The sequence below is a fragment of the Somniosus microcephalus genome, chromosome 5 (assembly GCF_052327205.1).
Source record: "Somniosus microcephalus isolate GS21.2 chromosome 5, FLI_Smic_1.0, whole genome shotgun sequence".
NCBI classification, from domain to species: domain Eukaryota; kingdom Metazoa; phylum Chordata; class Chondrichthyes; order Squaliformes; family Somniosidae; genus Somniosus; species Somniosus microcephalus.
Window position 1 is genome coordinate 262848925 of NC_140991.1, and position 18217 is coordinate 262867141.

The 18217-nt window shown below is 47.3% G+C and overlaps 1 protein-coding gene across 2 annotated transcripts in view; it reads left to right on the plus strand.

Annotated features, from left to right (window-relative positions):
* Positions 1-18217, plus strand: part of fam8a1b (family with sequence similarity 8 member A1b) — a 49377-nt gene that overhangs the window by 12096 nt on the left and 19064 nt on the right. For both annotated transcript variants that reach the window (XM_085988898.1, XM_085988897.1), the window contains exons 3-4: positions 5135-5258; positions 7182-7321. In XM_085988898.1, coding sequence (XP_085845024.1) covers positions 5135-5258; positions 7182-7321 — 264 coding nt within the window. The remainder of the gene's footprint in view (positions 1-5134; positions 5259-7181; positions 7322-18217) is intronic.

Consider the following 18217-nt stretch of genomic DNA (forward strand, 5'->3'; position numbering starts at 1 on the left):
TACTAATCTGTCTGAGTGTCGCGTATTGCATTGCTAACAATTTTGGCACTCTTCGCTAGCGCAGTCAGCTGGAGTACTAGTAGCTGGTGTCCTGGCCAATATTTAATCCCTCAATCAACATCACTGAAACAGATTATCTGGTCATTATCACATTGCTGTTTCTTGGAGCTTGCTGTGCACAAATTGGCTGCTGCATTTCCTACATAGCAACAGTAACTACACTTCAAAAGTACTTCATTGGCTGTAAAGTGCTTTGGGACGTCCGGTGGTCGTGAAAGGCGCTATATAAATGCGAGTTTTTCTTTTTGGTGTAACACATTCCCAAAGAAAATAGTGTGGGAAACTGCGCCTATCTTAAATACATTTGTTTTTGTGCATATTGTGGTTTGAATTTGGGGGGGGGGAAACTATATAGGTAGATTAATTGCTGATTTGGAGTGTGTTGCAAAAGTGCAGCCTGATTGAGGGGATCCTAAGTTAACAAAATGTGGAAATGAAATTGGAGTAGGTTGCACCACCATTGAAACACTAACAGTATTGCACTTTTTGCTTAAACTAGTGTTCCAGAGGAAAATGTAAACAGAAATATTCTCAACAGATTAATGTCACTCAACAGACCTGCAATAATAATCTGGGTTTTTGTGACAAAGACAAGTGTATCTTAAAAGCCGTACGAAAAAATTTTATAGGATTCGACGAGCTACTGTAGCTTGTAATCTATGGGGCTCTATTTGTTGCTGTAATTTGTGGTAATCTATAGGACTCTGCCTGGTGTAGCATGTGGTAATCTATAGGACGCCACTCAGTTCTGTAGCATGTAGTAATCTATAGGACGCCACTCAGTTCTGTAGCATGTGGTAATCTATAGGACTCTGCCAGGTGTTGCATCACGTGGTGCAGTAGCATGTGGTAATCTATAGGACTGCACGTGGTGCTGTAGCATGTGGTAATCTATGGGACTGCACCTGGTGCTGTAACATGTGGTAATCTATGGGACTGCAACTGGTGCTGTAGCATGTGGAAATCTGTAGGACTGCACCTGGTGCTGTAGCATGTGGCAATCTATAGGACTGCACCTGGTGCTGTAGCATGTGTTAATCTATAGGACTGCACCTGGTAATCTATGGGACTGCACCTGGTGCTGTAGCATGTGGAAATCTGTAGGACTGCACCTGGTGCTGTAGCATGTGGTAATCTATGGGACTGCACCTGGTGCTGTAGCATGTGGTAATCTATGGGACTGCAACTGGTGCTGTAGCATGTGGAAATCTGTAGGACTGCACCTGGTGCTGTAGCATGTGGAAATCTATAGGACTACACCTGGTGCTGTAGCATGTGGTAATCTATAGGACTCTATGCAGTGCTGTACCACGCGGTAATCTATAGGGCTCTGCCGGGTGCTGTAGCACGTGGTGAACCAAAGGGCTCTGCCAGATGCTGTACCACGTGGTAATCTGTAGGGCTCTGCCAGGTGTTGTACCACGTGGTGATCCATAGAGCTCCACTTGGTTCTGTAGTATTTGGTAATCTATAGAACCATTCAGTGCTGTAGCATGTCTACAGTCTACTATTAATTGAAAGTCGTTTATTGCTCAAAATAATGGAATTATCTATTCATTTGAATTACGCATTATAAATAAAGCTCGAGCCATTTTCTGCTCAAAACTGATCATTTGAATTAAGCAATTTGCTATTAAAAGGAGCCAATGGCATTGGGCACCACAGGGTCATTAATGTATATTTTGATAAAAAGGGAGAAAACAGTGAGTGTAAAGTAGCAAGAAATATAAAAACAGATTGTAAGAGCTTCTACAAGTATGTAAAAAGGAAGAGAGTAGCAAAAGTAAGCGTTGGTCCCTTAGAGGCTTAGACAGAAGAAATTATAAGGTCATGTTTATTTCCAACACTGGATCTCTAGTCACCTTGAAGGCAACGCCTGATTTCTTTCTCTCTTCCCCTTGGAGGACAAGACACACCCAGCAGTTTATCTGGAATGTGCAATTAGATCCTGCCTACCTAAGTAATCAGTTAGTTTGCAAAGTGTAATTCGAACCATTTTGACTGCCTTGCTCCAGACAGAACAGCTCACGTAGAACAGACAGGGTTCACCCTCACTGGTTAAGACTATCTCCCACCCCCCAAATAAGTTCCTAACCTCCCTCACATCCCCGAGTTTCTGACCTGTTCCCTCCCCAACAAGTTCCTGTCCTCCTCTTCCCCCAAAGTTCCTGACCTACTTCCCTCCGCCCAAGTTCCTGATCTTGACTCTCTTTCCCCCCACCAGCCACATGAGTTCCTGACCTCCTCCTCCTCCCCTCTGATCCTCTCTGGGATACCATGCCTATGCGCAGAAGGCCGCAAAAATGTTCATGTAGATAATCACAGTGAAATTATAATGGGGAATAAGGAAATGGCAGAGACTTTGAACAAATATTTTATATCTGTCACAGTAGAAGACACAAAAAGCATACCAAAAATAATGGGGCACCAAGGGTCTAATGAGTGAGGAACTTAAAGTAATTAAGATCAGTAGAGAAAAAGTACTTGAGAAACTATTGGGCCTAAAATCCGACAAATCCCCTGGACCGGATTGCCAACATCCTAGGGTTCTAAAAGACGAGGCTGCAGAAATAGTGGATGCATTGGTTGTGACCAAAATTCCCTAGATTCTAGAATGGTCCCAGCAGATTGGGAAATAGCAAAGGTAACCCAAGAAAAGGGGGAGAGAAAACCGGGAACTACAGGCCAGTTGGCCTGACATCAGTTGTTGGGAAAATGCTGGAATCCATTATTAAGGAAGTGGCAGCAGGGCATTTAGAAAATCATATGATTAGGCAGAGTCAACATGGTTTTATGAAAGGGAAATCATGTTTAACAAATGTATTTGTTTTTTGAGGATGTAATTAGCAAGGTAGATAAAGGGGAACCAGTGTATATGTGGATTTCCAAAAGGCATTCGATTAGGTGCCACATAAAAGATTGTTAAGCAAGATAGGGGCTCATGGGGTTGGGGGTAATATATTAGCATGCATAGAGGATTGGTTAACAGACAAAAAACAGAGAGTAGGGATAAACGGGTCATTTTCCAGTAGGTAGGTTGTAACTAGTGGGTGCTGCAAGAATTAGTGCTTGGGCCTGAGCTATTTACAATCTGTATTAATGACTTAGATGAAGGGACCGAGTGTAATGCTTCCAAGTTAGCTGATGATACAAGGCTAGGTGGGAAAGTAAGCTGTCAGGAGGACACAAAGAACCTGCAAAGGGATATAGACAGATTAAGTGGGTAGGCAATAAGGTGGTAGATGGAGTATAATGTGGGGAAATGTGAAGTTATTCACTTTGGTAAGAATAGAAAAACAGAATATTTTTTAAATGGTGAGAAACTTGTAATGTTGGTGTTCACAAGATTTAGGTGCTCTCATACAGGAAACAGTTAGCCTGCAGGTACAGCAAGCAATTAGGCAGGCAAATGGCATGTTGGGCTTTATTGTAAGGGGGTTGGAGTACAGGAGTAAGGAATCTTGCTACAATTGTACAGGGCTTTGTTGAGACCACACCTAGAGTACTGTGCACAGTTTTGTTCTCCTTATCTGAGGAAGGATATACTTGCCTTTGAGGCGGTGCAACGAAGGTTCATTAGATTGATTCCTGGGATGAGAGGGCTGTCCTATGAGGAGAGATTGTGTAGAATGGGCCTATACTCTCTGGCGTTTAGAAGAATGAGAGGTGATCTCATTGAAACATACAAGATTCTGAGGGGGATTGATGGGGTAGAGGCTGAGAGGTTGTTTCCCCTGGCTGGAGAGTCTAGAACTAAGGGGTATAGTCTCCGGATAAGGGATTGGCCACTCGGAGGGCTGTGAACCTTTGGAATTCTCTATTCCAAAGGGGCTGTGGCTACTGAATCAGTGAGTATATTCAAGGCTGAGATAAATAGATTATTGAACTCTAGGGGAATCTAGGGATTTGGGGATCGGGCGGGAAAGTGAAGTTGAGGTCAAAGATCAGCCATGATCTTATTGAATAGCGGAGCAGGCTTGAGGGGCCTTATGGCCTACTCCTGCTCCTAATTCTTATGTTCTTATTGTTAAAAGTGAGTTTACAAATAAACATTGAAGTGTCCTGTGGGTAAGTGCTATTTAGTTGTTCACACCCATGACATTGTTTCCCTTTCACGTGTGAAACTATTACAAAGCAGTGACTAACAGCTGAATTGTAAATTCTTATAGATTACCACAAGCTAAAGAATATAAGAGCAGAGAGGTAGTGCTAGAACTATATAAAACACTAATTAGGCCGCAGCTAGAGTACTGCATATAGTTCTGGTCACCACATTACAGGAAAGCTTTGATTGCACTAGAGAGGGTACAGAGGAGATTTACAAGGATGTTCAGGACTGGAGAATTTTAGCTGAGGCTGTTTTCTTTGGAACAAAGGAAGCTGAGGGGAGATTTAATTGAGATGTAAAAGATTATGAGGGGCCTAGATAGAGTGGATAGGAAGGACATATTTCCCTTTATTAGTGAGGTCATTAACAGGGGGCATCAATTTAAAGTAATTGGTAGAAGGATAGGGGTGTTGAGAAGAAATTTTTTCACCCAGAGGGTGGTGGGGGTCTGAAACTCACGGCCTGAAAGGGTGGTAGAGGCAGAAACCCTCATAACATTTAAAAAGTACTTGGATATGCACTTGATGTGCTGTAACCTGCAAGGCTACGGACCAAGAGCTGGAAAGTGGGATTAGGCTGGATGGCTCTTTTTTCGACTGGCACAGACATGATGGGCTGAATGGCCTCCTTCTGTTTCATAAACTTCTACAATTCTATAGCACCTTGCTTTTGTATACAGCAATAATTGTAGGGGGAATTAGTACTTATTTTACTCATTTTTAATTTCTTCCATCATTTCACATTATTTATACAATATGGAGAATGCTTTGTGGCGATTCAAAGTTTTGTTTGCACACACTGATTATTGGAAATGGAAGTGCGCGGGGAATTAATGTTAGTTTTTCCAAACGCTAGAAAAAGTCATGTACAGTACTTCCGAGATTTTTCTCCAGCACTTCTATTTTCACAAATGGTGAGTGATAATCTGTTTATGCATGTGCATCTTGTCTGTGTTGTGATACACAGGGATCTTTCTAAATTTGCCCTGAATTACATAATTGAAGAAATAGATGAAGACACCTCTCTAGAAGACCTTCAGAAAATGATGGCCGTAGCACTGATGTACAGACTCTTAGTCTGTTTCTATGAGGTAAGATGTTCATTAGAATCATGTGGGACTGGGTCTTTGGAGTAATGAGATGGTATTAATGTGCTATTGGAAGTAACAGTGGGTTGGGTTTGTCTGGTTGTATATGTAGTACTGGTTTAAAAATAAAGTATAACCCTATCACTGACTTGCACTCCAGAAGATCAGCCTTGCTGAATTTGCTCTGTTGTGATCCTGGAGAGTTCCAGTACGATTATTAGATGCACTGTGTGAGGGATACATTTTTAGGAACATGCAACTTGTCATACCTATCACATATTGGGTTGCCTTGAACATAAGAGCATAAAAACTTTTTAGAGGTAAAGGCCATTAGGCCTAAAAGCCCATTCCTTTCAAATAGATCAGCACCATCTACCAGCTTTCTTACTGTATCACTCTATCCCTTCTCTGTCCATTAAGACATTTAAGTGCTCATCTCCAAGTATACAGCGGCAGTGAGAAAGTCTTGGAGTGGCTTGAACACAACTTGTATTTATATAGCCCCTTTTAACGTAGTATAACGACCCAAGGTGCTTCACAGGAGCGTAATCAGACAAAATTTGACACCCAGCCACATGAGATATTAGGAAAGCTTGGTAAAAGAGGTAGGTTTTAAGGAGCATCTTAAAGGAGGAAAGAGAGGACGAGAGACTGAGCGGTTTAGGGAGAGACTACCAGAGCTTAGGACTTGCACAGGTGAAGGCACAGCCACCAAAGGCTGGGCAAAGGAAATTGAGGATGCACAAGAGGTCGTAATTGGAGGAACGCAGAGTTCTCCGTGGATTGTAGGGCTGGAGGAGGTTACAGAGATATGGAGGGATGAGAATTTTAAATTTGAAGCGTTGCTGGACTGGGAGCCAATGTAAGTGAGCGAGCACAGGGGTGATGGGTGAACGAAAATTGGTGTGAGTTAGGATACGGGCAGCAGAGTTTTTGATGAGCTCAAAGTTTACGGAGGGTGGAAGATGGGTGGCGGGCCAGGAGAGCATTGGAATAGTCGAGTCCAGAAGTAACATTAGAATAGTTGTGTCTGGAGGTGACAGAAGCATGGATGAGGGTTTCAGTAGTAGATGGGCTAAGGCACGGGTGGAGATGGATATTACGGAGGTGAAAGTAGGCGGTCTTTGGGTTGGAAGCTCAGCTCAGGGTCAAATAAGACACCGAGGTGGTGAACAATCTGGTTCAGCCTCACAGTGGCCAGGGAGGGGAATAAAATCGGTGGCTAGGGAACACAGTTCGTGGTGGGGACATACGACGGTGGCATCAGTCTTCCTAATGTTTAATTGGAAGAGATTTCTACTCCAATACTGAAATTTGGACAAGCAGCATGACAAATTAGAGGCGGTTGAGGGGTGGTGGTGGTGAGGTATAGCTGGGTGTCGTCAGCGTACATGTGGGACCTGACGTGTTTTCTCCCCTTTGCCTCTGAGCACGTAATTTAGGCAGACAGTTAAGTGCAGTGCTTAGGTTGTGCTGCATTGTCAGAGGTGCCATCTTTCGGATGAAACTTTAAAATGAGACCCCACCTGCCTTCTCAGGAAGATGGAAAAGATCCCATGACACAATTGAAAGATGAATAGGAGATTTCGTCCTGTGTTCTGACCAAAGTTTATCACTCGGCTAACACCACCAAATGCAGATTGACTGCTCATTTCTCTCGTCTCTGGTTGTGGAGCCTTGCTGTGGGCAAATTGGATGCCATGTTTACCTACAAAACCATAGTGACTTCCATTCAAAACTAATTTAAGCACTTTGGGGCATCCCGATGATGTGAAAGGCACTTTTTAAAAATGCAGGTTCCTTTTTTTGTCTTATAATTTGTTAAAAAGGGAAAGACAAGTAATGAAATTGTCCATGGTGTTCACTCAGTAATTGACATCACCCAAAATCTTTTAAAGACAATTTTGTCTTTGTCTCTATCTTCAGATCGTCTGCCTGTGGGGCGTCGGAGGGGCTACACCTGGCAAGTTTCTGCTTGGGTTACGAGTCGTTTCTTGTGACAGCTCGGTGCTAGTTGCTCCTAACCGGGTACTGGTGATCCCGGCACAGAATGTCAGCATCTCATCGTAAGTAACATTAGTAGTTCAGAAGAAACGGTCTGTGATTCAGTTTGACAGCAGTTATCTGTACTTTATTTTTGTACCAATATTTCAATTGCAAGGTCTGTTATGTCCGTGTATAATCAGACACCGACTGCGGAGAACGGTACAAACGGTGTTTACTCAACGTGGCTCAGATTGCAACTGAACTGTACAGATTACTACTCAACGTTATATACAGGTGTGGTCACTGCCGGTACTATAGTATACATGAGCTATAAAAAGTAGTTCTCCCCCTTAAAGGTACATACATTACAATTCCTCCCCTTTTAGATTAACAGTACCATAACACTCATTTAACAATTAAATATCAAACTAATTACAATTAACACTTTTAACATGCAACATTAGCTGAAAATAGTCTATTTATAAATTCAGTCTTTGGGGAGGCTTCCTGATCCTTTCTGGATAGCGCCTTTCCCGAGTGTCTTGCTCTTGGTGCGGAGGCGATTCTGGCCCCCTGTCGTCGGTTGGTTCATCAGCTTCCGATGCTACTGTTTCTGGGGTAGATGCTACCTGTACGTCGGGTTCATCACCAGGTCCGTATGGGCGAGGCATGGGGTTGACTTGTTCCTGTGACTCTAGGATCTGGTCAGCATGGCATCTCACGATGCTCTCCCCAACGTCCACTGTACATTAGTGGGCCCTGCCGTGTGCATATCGTTCCTGGCTGCCATTTTTCTGTTCGGTAGTCGTGGGCCAAGACTGGTTGCCCTACATTGAAGCTCCTTGTTGGCTTCTCATGGATGTGCTGGAATTGCTTACTCTCAACATCTCTTCGTACGTTTGGTCTGAGCAAATCCAAGCGAGATCTTAACCTTCGGTTAAAGAACATCATGGCTGGGGCCTGGTTGGTGACTGTGTGGTAAACCACTGTTATTGTTGTTCACCGTTGTTGTTGCACACTGTTGTATCTATGCATGCCTCAGCTGGCTCCGCCCCTGGCTCCACCCACATGCCCAGGTATAAAGGTGACTGCTCTGCAGCCCCCTGCCTTCTTGGAAACCAGTCAACCACGAGAGGCATGCTCTGTTCTTTGTTAATAAAAGCCTTTTAGTTACTCTCCTAACTCTCCGTCTTTTATGAGTAATTAATAGCGCATCAATTTTATTAACAAAAACAAAATGTCGGCACCAAACGCTGAGCAGCAGGCGCTGCAGCAAATGACGGCACCAAACGCTGAGCAGCAGGCGCTGCTGCATGCCCTCAGACCAACATGCCTGGACCTAGACCCTCAAGAGGCGGGTTCGTCTACCAAGTTCGCACAATGGCTGCGTTGCTTCGAAGCTTACCTGGAAGCCTCAGCCGTGACACTAGATGGAAACAAACTAAAAATCCTGGCATCCAAGGTGGGCCACCAAGTCTACACGCTCATCCAGGACACGACTACCTACGCGGCGGCTATCGATCTGCTAAAAGGACAATACACACGCCCGGTAAATACGGTTTATGCCAGACACCTCCTGAGATCCCGCAAACAGCAGTCCGGGGAATCGGTGGAGGCATTCCTACGGGCACTACAGATACTCGGCCGAGCCTGCGATTGTAAAGAGGTATCGGCCGCGACACACACGGAGGGACTTATCCGAGATGCTTTTGTTGCGGGCCTCAAGTCCGACTACTCCCGGCAGAGACTGCTGGAGAAGGGCGAAATCGACCTGAAGAAGGCAGTGTCCCTCGCGCTCTCGCTAGACGCGGCCCACCGGAATATGGACGCATTCTCCCCTAACCGCTCCGCACCGTGGACGCTGCAACCTTAGGTCACGGGACCGCCACCAACTGCTGCAGCGATGTCCAAGGGCCCGAAATGTTACTTTTGTGGCCAGGCAAAACACCCCAGAGCACGCTGCCCGGCGAAAAACGCTACCTGCTCTGGCTGCGGGAAGAAAGGACACTACGTCAGCGCCTGCAAAGGTAAAACTGCTAACGCCAGCAGCGCCGCGTGTGAACCGTGGGGGCAGCCATCTTGTCCGCCATCTTGGACACCTCCAGCCGCGTGGGGATCGGGATCATGGGCGCAGCCATTTTGTCCGCCATCTTGGACGCCCCCAACTCCAATAGCGGGTGACCCGGACTCAACCACCGCCTCGTCTGACGACCACAGCAACTCGCTCGACCATACGCTGGCCTCCGTGACGCTGGACCAATCTCTCCCTTACCAACTGTCCAGGTCCATGATGGACATTACGGTAAACGGCCGCGCCACTACCTGCCTTTTCGACAGCGGGAGCACGGAGAGCTTTATCCACCCCGACACGGTGCGCAGTTACTCTCTCCCGGTCCTGCCAACGCGCCATCGGATCTCTATGGCTTCCAAATCCCATTCAGCAGACGTCGGTGGCTACTGTGTAGTGACCCTTTCAGTAAGGGGCACAGAATACAAAAATTTTAAACTTCTTGTCCTGCCCCATCTCTGCGCTGCCGTTCTACTGGGGTTGGATTTTCAGTGCCACCTTAAAAGTGTCACATTAGCGTACGGCGGACCCCTCCCCCCACTCACAGTCTGCAGCCAGCAGCTTTTAAATCGCCCACCACGCACCATTTGCAGCCTCTCCACGCTCAAAGTCCCCCCCGCCCCCTTGTTCGCTAACCTCACCCGCGACTGTAAGCCCATCGCTACCAAAAGCAGGCGGTACAGTGCCGGGGATAGGAGCTTCATTAAATCCGAAGTAGCAAGACTCCTGAAGGAAGGGATTATTGAGGGTAGCACTAGCCCATGGCGAGCACAAGTGGTGGTAGTGAAGACTGGCGAAAAACAGCGCCTAGTTATTGACTACAGCCAGACGATCAATCGCTACACCCAGTTAGATGCATACCCACTCCCCCCGCATATCTGACATGGTCAATCAGATAGCACAATACCGGGTGTTCTCGACGATTGATCTGAAGTCGGCATACCACCAGCTCCCCATCAGGGCTGTGGACCGCCAGTACACAGCTTTTGAAGCTGACGGTCGTCTCTACCACTTCCTCCGAGTCCCCTTCGGCGTCACCAACGGGGTTTCGGTCTTCCAAAGGGAGATGGACCGAATGGTTGACCAGAACGCGCTGCAGGCCACCTTCCCCTATCTAGACAACGTCACCATCTGCGGCCACGACCAGCAGGACCATGACGTTAACCTAGAGAAATTCCTCCGTACGGCCCAGCGGCTGAATCTAACATACAACAAGGACAAATGTATGTTTCGCACCACGCGCCTCGCCATTCTTGGCTGCGTAGTGGAGAACGGAGTCATCGGCCCCAACCCCGACAGAATGCGCCCCCTTATGGAGCTCCCCCTCCCCCACTGCCAAAAAGCACTGAAGAGATGCCTAGGGTTTTTCTCTTACTATGCTCAGTGGGTGCCCAACTATGCGGACAAAGCCAGACCCCTCATCAAGTCCACCTCCTTCCCCCTGACAGCAGAGGCATGTGCAGCCTTCACTCTCATAAAAAGAGATATTGCGAAGGCCACAATGCACGCAGTGGATGAGTCCATCCCTTTCCAAGTGGAGAGCGACGCATCCGACTTCGCCCTAGCTGCAACCCTTAACCAGGCGGGGAGACCCGTGGCCTTTTTCTCAAGGACCCTCCAGGGCCCCGAGATTCGACACTCCTCTGTCGAAAAGGAGGCCCAGGCCATTGTGGAAGCTGTGCGACATTGGAGGCATTACCTGGCCGGAGAACGATTTACCCTGCTCACTGACCAGCGTTCAGTAGCTTTTATGTTTAACAATAAGCAGAGGGGCAAAATCAAGAACGACAAGACCTTGAGGTGGAGAATTGAATTCTCCACCTACAATTACGATATCTTGTACCGGCCCGGGAAACTCAATGAGCCCCCAGATGCCCTATCACGTGGTACATGCGCCAACGTGCAGGTTGATAGACTGCAGACCCTCCACAATGACCTCTGCCACCCGGGGGGTCACCAGGTTCTTCCATTTCATCAAATCCTGTAACCTGTCCTACGCCATCGAGGAGGTCAGGACCATGACCAGGAACTGCCAAATCTGTGCTGAGTGCAAACCGCATTTTTATAGGCCAGACAGAGCAAGCCTGATCAAGGCCACTCGCCCCTTCGAGCGCCTGAGCGTCGATTTTAAAGGGCCCCTCCCCTCCTCTGACCGCAACGTGTACTTCCTCAACATAATTGATGAGTACTCCCGTTTCCCGTTTGCCATCCCTTGCCCAGACATGACCAGTACCACGGTCATTAAATGTCTGAATGACCTTTTCGCCTTGTTCGGCTTCCCTAGCTATATCCATAGCGACCGGGGCTCATCCTTTATGAGCGACGAACTCCGTCAGTACCTGCTCACGAGAGGTATTGCTACAAGCAGAACCACCAGCTACAACCCCCGGGGGAACGGCCAGGTGGAAAGAGAGAATGCGACGGTTTGGAAGGCCGTCCTCTTAAACTTAAAATCTAAGGGCCTTCCGACCTCTCGCTGGCAGGAGGTCCTCCCTGCGGCGCTCCACTCCATTCGGTCACTGCTTTGTACGGCCACCAATGCCACCCCCCATTGAAAAAATGTTCACTTTCCCCAGGAAGTCCACATCGGGGACCTCGCTACCGACATGGCTGACGTCTCCGGGACCCGTCCTACTGCAGAAGCACGTGAGGTCCCATAAAACAGACCCCCTAGTCGAGAGGGTGAGCCTCCTCCACGCCAACCCCCAGTATGCTTACGTGGCGTACCCGGACGGGTGGGAGGACACGGTCTCCATACGAGACCTCGCACCTTCGGGTGCCCCTGAAACACTACCATTGCCATCCACCACTACCCACAACCCAACCCCTGTAGACGGCATGCCGCAGCCCCAGGACCCGTCATTGACCACCCAACCACTCAATGAGACGCCAGATTCAACGTTGGATGCTGCACCATCACCGCCGCCACCACGACGATCAGGACGGCATACAAGGCCACCTGATAGACTCACTTACACGAACCTTTAGTACACTTCACCCCGTCGGACTCAATTTTAAACAAGGGGTGAATGTGGTAAACCACTGTTATTGTTGTTCACTGTTGTTGCACACTGTTGTATCTGCATGCCTCAGCTGGCTCCGCCTCTGGCTCCACCCACATGCCCAGGTATAAAGGTGACTGCTCTGCAGCCCCCTGCCTTCTTGGAAACCAGTCAACCACGAGAGGCATGCTCTGTTCTTTGTTAATAAAAGCCTTTTAGTTACTCTCCTAACTCTCCGTCTTTTATGAGTAATTAATAGCGCATCAGACTGCATGTGTCGCATTCTGGTAGGCGAACAGGAAATTGTCCACCTTGTGCTGCAGCGGAATGTTGTCATTGTACATAGCCTTTATTGCCGCCTTAAAGGTTTGTATGAACCTCTCAGCCAATCCCCATTTGTGGCTGGATGATACGGGGCGGATGTGTAATGCCTTACCCCATTCTTTTTCAAGAACCTCCGGAACTCTTCGGACACAAACTGTGGTCCATTGTCGGAGCAAATCTGTTCTGGCAAGCCATTCCTGGCAAAAATGGTCGGTAGGACTGCAATAGTTTTCTCCGTGGTGGTGGAGGACATTTTGATGACCTCAGGCCATTTCGAATGCGCATCCACGGCTATTAAAAACATTGAGTCCATGAATGGACCAGCAAAATCCGTTGCCATGGAGATGAGGGCCACTCCCATGGGTGTAGAGGGGCCTGTGGTGGTGCAGTTTGGACTTTCTGGCATCCTGAGCAGCTCTTGGTCAGGTCCTCGATTTGTTTATCGATTCCCGGCCACCACACATAAGCCCTGGCTAGGCTTTTCATTTTTACCCCTCCCAGATGACCCTCATGAAGCTCATTGAGCACTCTATCCCTTAACTTGGGTGGAATTACCACTCGGGATCCACATATCAAGGTCCCCTGGCACACTGACAGCTGTTCTCTCCTTGTCGAGAATGCTGGCAACAGTGAGTCACCATGTGCTGGCCATCCCTTCACCGTCACATCATATACCCGAGACAGTGTCGGGTCATTTCGGGTTTCCTTTTCGATACAAGCGTTAGTTACCGGTAGGTATTCAACTATAGTCGAATGGAATATTTTGACAGGATCCACTGCTGGTGCTTCCTCCGCAGTAGGCAGTGGCAGGCGTGATAGCCCATCAGCATTTCCATGCTGTTTCGTGCCCTTATATTCAATCTCATAGTGGTGCGCCCCTAGAAAAAGTGACCATCTTTGTAGTCGTTGCGCAGTCATCACCGGAACGCCCTTCTTTGGATTAAAAATGGAGACAAGAGGCTGGTGATCAGTCAGCAAGGTGAATTTCTGCCCGTGCAGATAGTGATTGAACTTTTTCACTCCCCACACTAGGCTGAGGGCCTCCCTGTCAATCTGGGCATAGTTACGCTCGGCTGAGGTTAGTGATCGTGACGCAAAGGCTATTGGCCTCTCTGAGCCGTCCGAGAATTTGTGCGACAGCACCGCTCCAATGCCGTAGGGTGACGCATCACATGCCAACCGAATTGGTAATGCTGGGTTGTAATGGGCCAATACCTCTTTCGATGTGATTAGTGTCTTGCTCTTCTGGAAAGTTCGTCTACATTCGTCACTCCACTTCCATGGCACCCCAGTTTGCAGTAGGGTGTTCAGTGGGTGTAGTATTATAGACACATTTGGCAAGAACTTATGGTAGTAGTTTACCAGCCCGAGGAACGACCGCAGTTGTGACACATTTTCCGGTGCTGGAGCCTTGACTACAGTCTCAATCTTCTCTAGGGACGTATGTAACCCCTCTTTATCGGTAACGTGGCCACAATACGAGATCTGTTTCCTCAAAAACTCGCATTTGGGGCGGTTAGCTCGGAGCCCACATTCCTGCAATCTAGTGAGCACCTGCTCCAGGTTGGCAAGGTGATCACTGTCATTTTCGCCTGTGACCAGGATGTCGTCCAAATAACACTGGGTCCCTGGGATCCCTTGCAGGACTTGTTCCATTGCCCTCTGCCAAATAGCTGGAGCTGATGCTACCCCGAATACCAGCCGGTTGTATTGGTAGAGACCGTTATGGGTGTTGATTGTGAGGTATTTTTTTGATGCTTCTGCTACCTCCATTTGCAGATACGCCTGGGCCAGATCAATCTTAGTGAAGCGTTTCCCTCCAGATAGCGAGGCGAAAATATCTTCAATCCGCGGAAGTGGATATTGTACGGTGTGAAGGACCAGGTTCACTGTTACTTTAAAGTCCCCACAGATGCGAACCTTCCTTGGTTCCCCAGGCATGCTGCTCAACGACCTTTTCATCACAGGGACGATGGGTGTAGCCCACTCGCTCCAGTCTACCTTGGACAGTACACCTGAACGTTCCAGACTCCAGCTCTGCTTTGACGGCTGGGCGGATCGCATAAGGTACCGGTCTGGCCTTAAAAAAATTTTGGACTTGCGTTTTCTTCAATTTTAATCGTCGCTGTCATGCCTTCTAGTGTTCCGAGTCCTTGCTGGAACACTTCTTTCGCGTCAGTTAGGATCTTTGACAGTCGCCCAGGTGTGACGTCGTCATCCTTTTTGTCAGCCACAGTCAGTGCCTGTATGGAATGCCAACCCAGTTGTATTTTCCGGATCCATTCACGGCCCAGTAATGGTGGTCCTCCATCTTGCAATACATACAGGTCTAGTTTTGGTGTTTCCTTACCGTTATATATAACGGTCACCCTTATTTTTCCTTTGGGGTAGACTTTTTGCCCCGTGTACGTCTTCAAAATAATTTTTGTGTCTCTCAAGGGTATGTGTGAGAATAGCCGCTCGTAGTCCCGTCGGTTTATGACTGTTAGGGCTGATCCTGTGTCCAATTCCATCTTTACCTGGACTCCTGCTATCTTGAGAGTGACCCAAATGGTTCGGTGATCCTCTATTGTGATCACATTATGTAGTTTCAGACAACTCGGTTCCCTGCTTTCGGAGTCGTTATCACTCTTTTGTTCGTCTGAACTATTCTCCGTTATCTTATGTACCTTCTTGTACTTTCATTTGGTCGGTTTCTTATTGCTGGTTTTCTTTCCCGACCTGCAGACTCGTGCTATGTGTCCTACATTTCCACACTGTCTGCACACTTTGTCTTTGAACCAGCAATCATTCTGGTCGTGTGTTGTTCTGCCGCAGCGATAGCACTTCTCTGTTCCATATGACATTTCATTTGTGCCATATTCTTGCGGTCTCTGTTGTATCTCTGCAGCGCCCTGTGCTGCTGCTTCATATGATACCGCAATGCTGAAAGCCTTTTCCAGCGTAAGGTCCTTTTCAGATAAAAGTCGTTCCTGGGTTCCTTCACTTTGAAGCCCACACACAAACTTGTCCCTTAAAGTATCTGCTAGTCCCGTTCCAAACTGGCAGTGTTTCAATAGCTTGCGCAGTTCCGTTAAATACTCAGCATTACTTTCATCTTTATGCTGGTTCCTTTTGTGAAACTTAAATCTTTCTGCTATCAGCAGCGGTGTGGGGTTTAAGTGGTCCTGTAGGATTGACACTATGTTTTCAAAATCCTTTTCTACTGGCTTCTCTGGGGTTACTAGGTTTCGTAGTAAGCCATACGTTTTTGCACCCATTGAATACAACAATACCAGCGCTTTCTTGTCATCTGGCACTTCATTCACCTTGCAGTATACTTCTATGCGTTCGACATATGTCGTCCAATCTTCGACTTCATTGTCGAACGCTGTGATACTGCCACTCTTCGGCATTTTTGGGTGTGGTTAGACTGGCTTAAAATGGCGTCTCCCGCGCTTTCCTTTCTTCCCCGCTGCGGCTTAAAATGGCGTCTCCCGCGCTGCTGCCGACGCCGCTCTCGGCGGTCCTCGTGGCAAATGGCGACGCCCTGTGGGTTTCGCGCGCTGCTCCTGCACTGCTGCCAACGCCACTCTCTGCGGTCCTCGTGGCAATGGCAGCGCCTCGCATTTTCTTGCGCGCCTCTCTCCCCCGTTGACGCTGCTCAGCCCTTGAACACCGGCTGCGCTCTGCTCTCTCTCGTCTGTCTCCCCCGTCGACGCTGCTCGGCCTTTTTCTGTGCCGCTCGGTCGGGCTCTAGCCCGCCGCTGTCCGGGAAGGGTCTGCGCAGTACCTGTTGCCAGCCCGTTTCGCTGGACCACCGTGACTGGAAAGCCAAGCCTGGCTCTTGACAGCCTCCCCTGCGATGCTCAAATCTCCGCTGGATGACTAGGCTTCTGGACTCGACCTTCTTCCACTGTTTTCCAGGAGCGAATCCCTGGGAGGTGATGCAGAGTTGCAGGTAGGTTCGAATCTGCCTCGTCGCCACTGTTATGTCCGTGTATAATCAGACACAGACTGCGGAGAACGGTACAAACGGTGTTTACTCAACGTGGCTCAGACTGCAACTGAACTGTACAGATTACTACTCAACGTTATACAGGTGTGGTCACTGCCGGTACTACAGTATACATGAGCTGTAAAAAGTAGTTCTCCCCCTTAAAGGTACATGCATTACAAGGTCCATGCCACCCAATATTGTGCGTTGCAGTGCTCAAGGCAACGTGAAATTGGATGTTTAACCTCTTGTAGTTGGTGGAATAAAAAGTACCACCCCCCCCCCCCCCCCCCGGCCCCGGATCGGTAAAGCCATTGTGCAGGTCAAAGGTTAGAGAAAGCAGTCTGTTTCCTTCATTGAGTTCGGCGAGTCAGTTAGTTAAAACAAGGACATGAGGGAGAAAGGAATCGAAGGATATGCTGATCGGGTGAGATGAAGTAAGGTGGGAGGGGGTTCATGTGGAGTATAGACGTGTTGGGCCGAATGGCCTGTTTCTGTACTGTAAAATTCTAGGTAAGTCCAACAAGGAATGCTGACCAAAGTCTGTCCACTGTTTCCCTATCCTGCTGTGCCTGAAGTTATTGATTTTATGCATTTCATTATGGCTTGTTACAGTACCTGATTAGCTTGAATATAGGCCAAGTTTTTTTTTTTTTAAAGCAAATTATGAAAGTTAATTTTTGAGGGATGCTTAACTTTTTAGGTTTTGACCCATGTGGGCTACATACCTGTTGTATTGTGCAGGATCCATTTTTGTGATTTTTACCAATTGGTAGTCTGAATTTTGATGTGCTACAATTTAATACAAGGGCATACAAACCACTGGTCACATGCAAGCCCTGAAGTCCAGGTAACTCTTGACCTATTTGCACTAAGTCTGTGCGTTTCATCGGCCTGGAGGAAAAGGGCTATGCTTAGTGCTGTTGCCTCATTAGTGAATAAATCTTAAATTGAAACACCAAGATTTGCTAGAATTAACAATGAGATATATGCAAATTAAAAGGAACAGGGATTTAAGTTTTATGTTACATGCCCTCCAAGCTCGGTGTTTCACGCCTGTGTGGCCCAAAAAGACAGGAAGCATCTTTTTAATAATGCATTAAAATTTGTATTAAACTTCTTCAGTTGGATTAAGTTAGTCAGTATATTTATTGAAGAAATTGTTTTAGAAATTCATGCTCCAAACTTCACATGATAGGGCTGCATAGCGGAAATTCAGCCGTGGCGGTCAGCGCGACTTGCAGGAGCTATATTATCCATTAAAATTAATGAGGGAAAATCCCACCGGGCACATCTGCAGCCAAATTCCCGATATGTGGTGTTGGTAGTGCAGATTTGTAAAATCTATCTTTACATTTAAAGAGTAGGACTATGTTCTGTATTGCCCATTGTTAAGAAGAGACTTCTATTATTTTTATATATTCTGATATATGAAAGAGACTGCTATCTTTTAGATGAATCCAAAACTAGGGGTCATAAATATAAGATAGTCACTAATAAATCAAATAAGGAATTCACCACAGAATGGTTAGAATGTGGAACTCGCTACCACAGGGAGTGGTTGAGGAAAGAAAGGGATAGAAGGATATGTTGATAGGGCGAGATG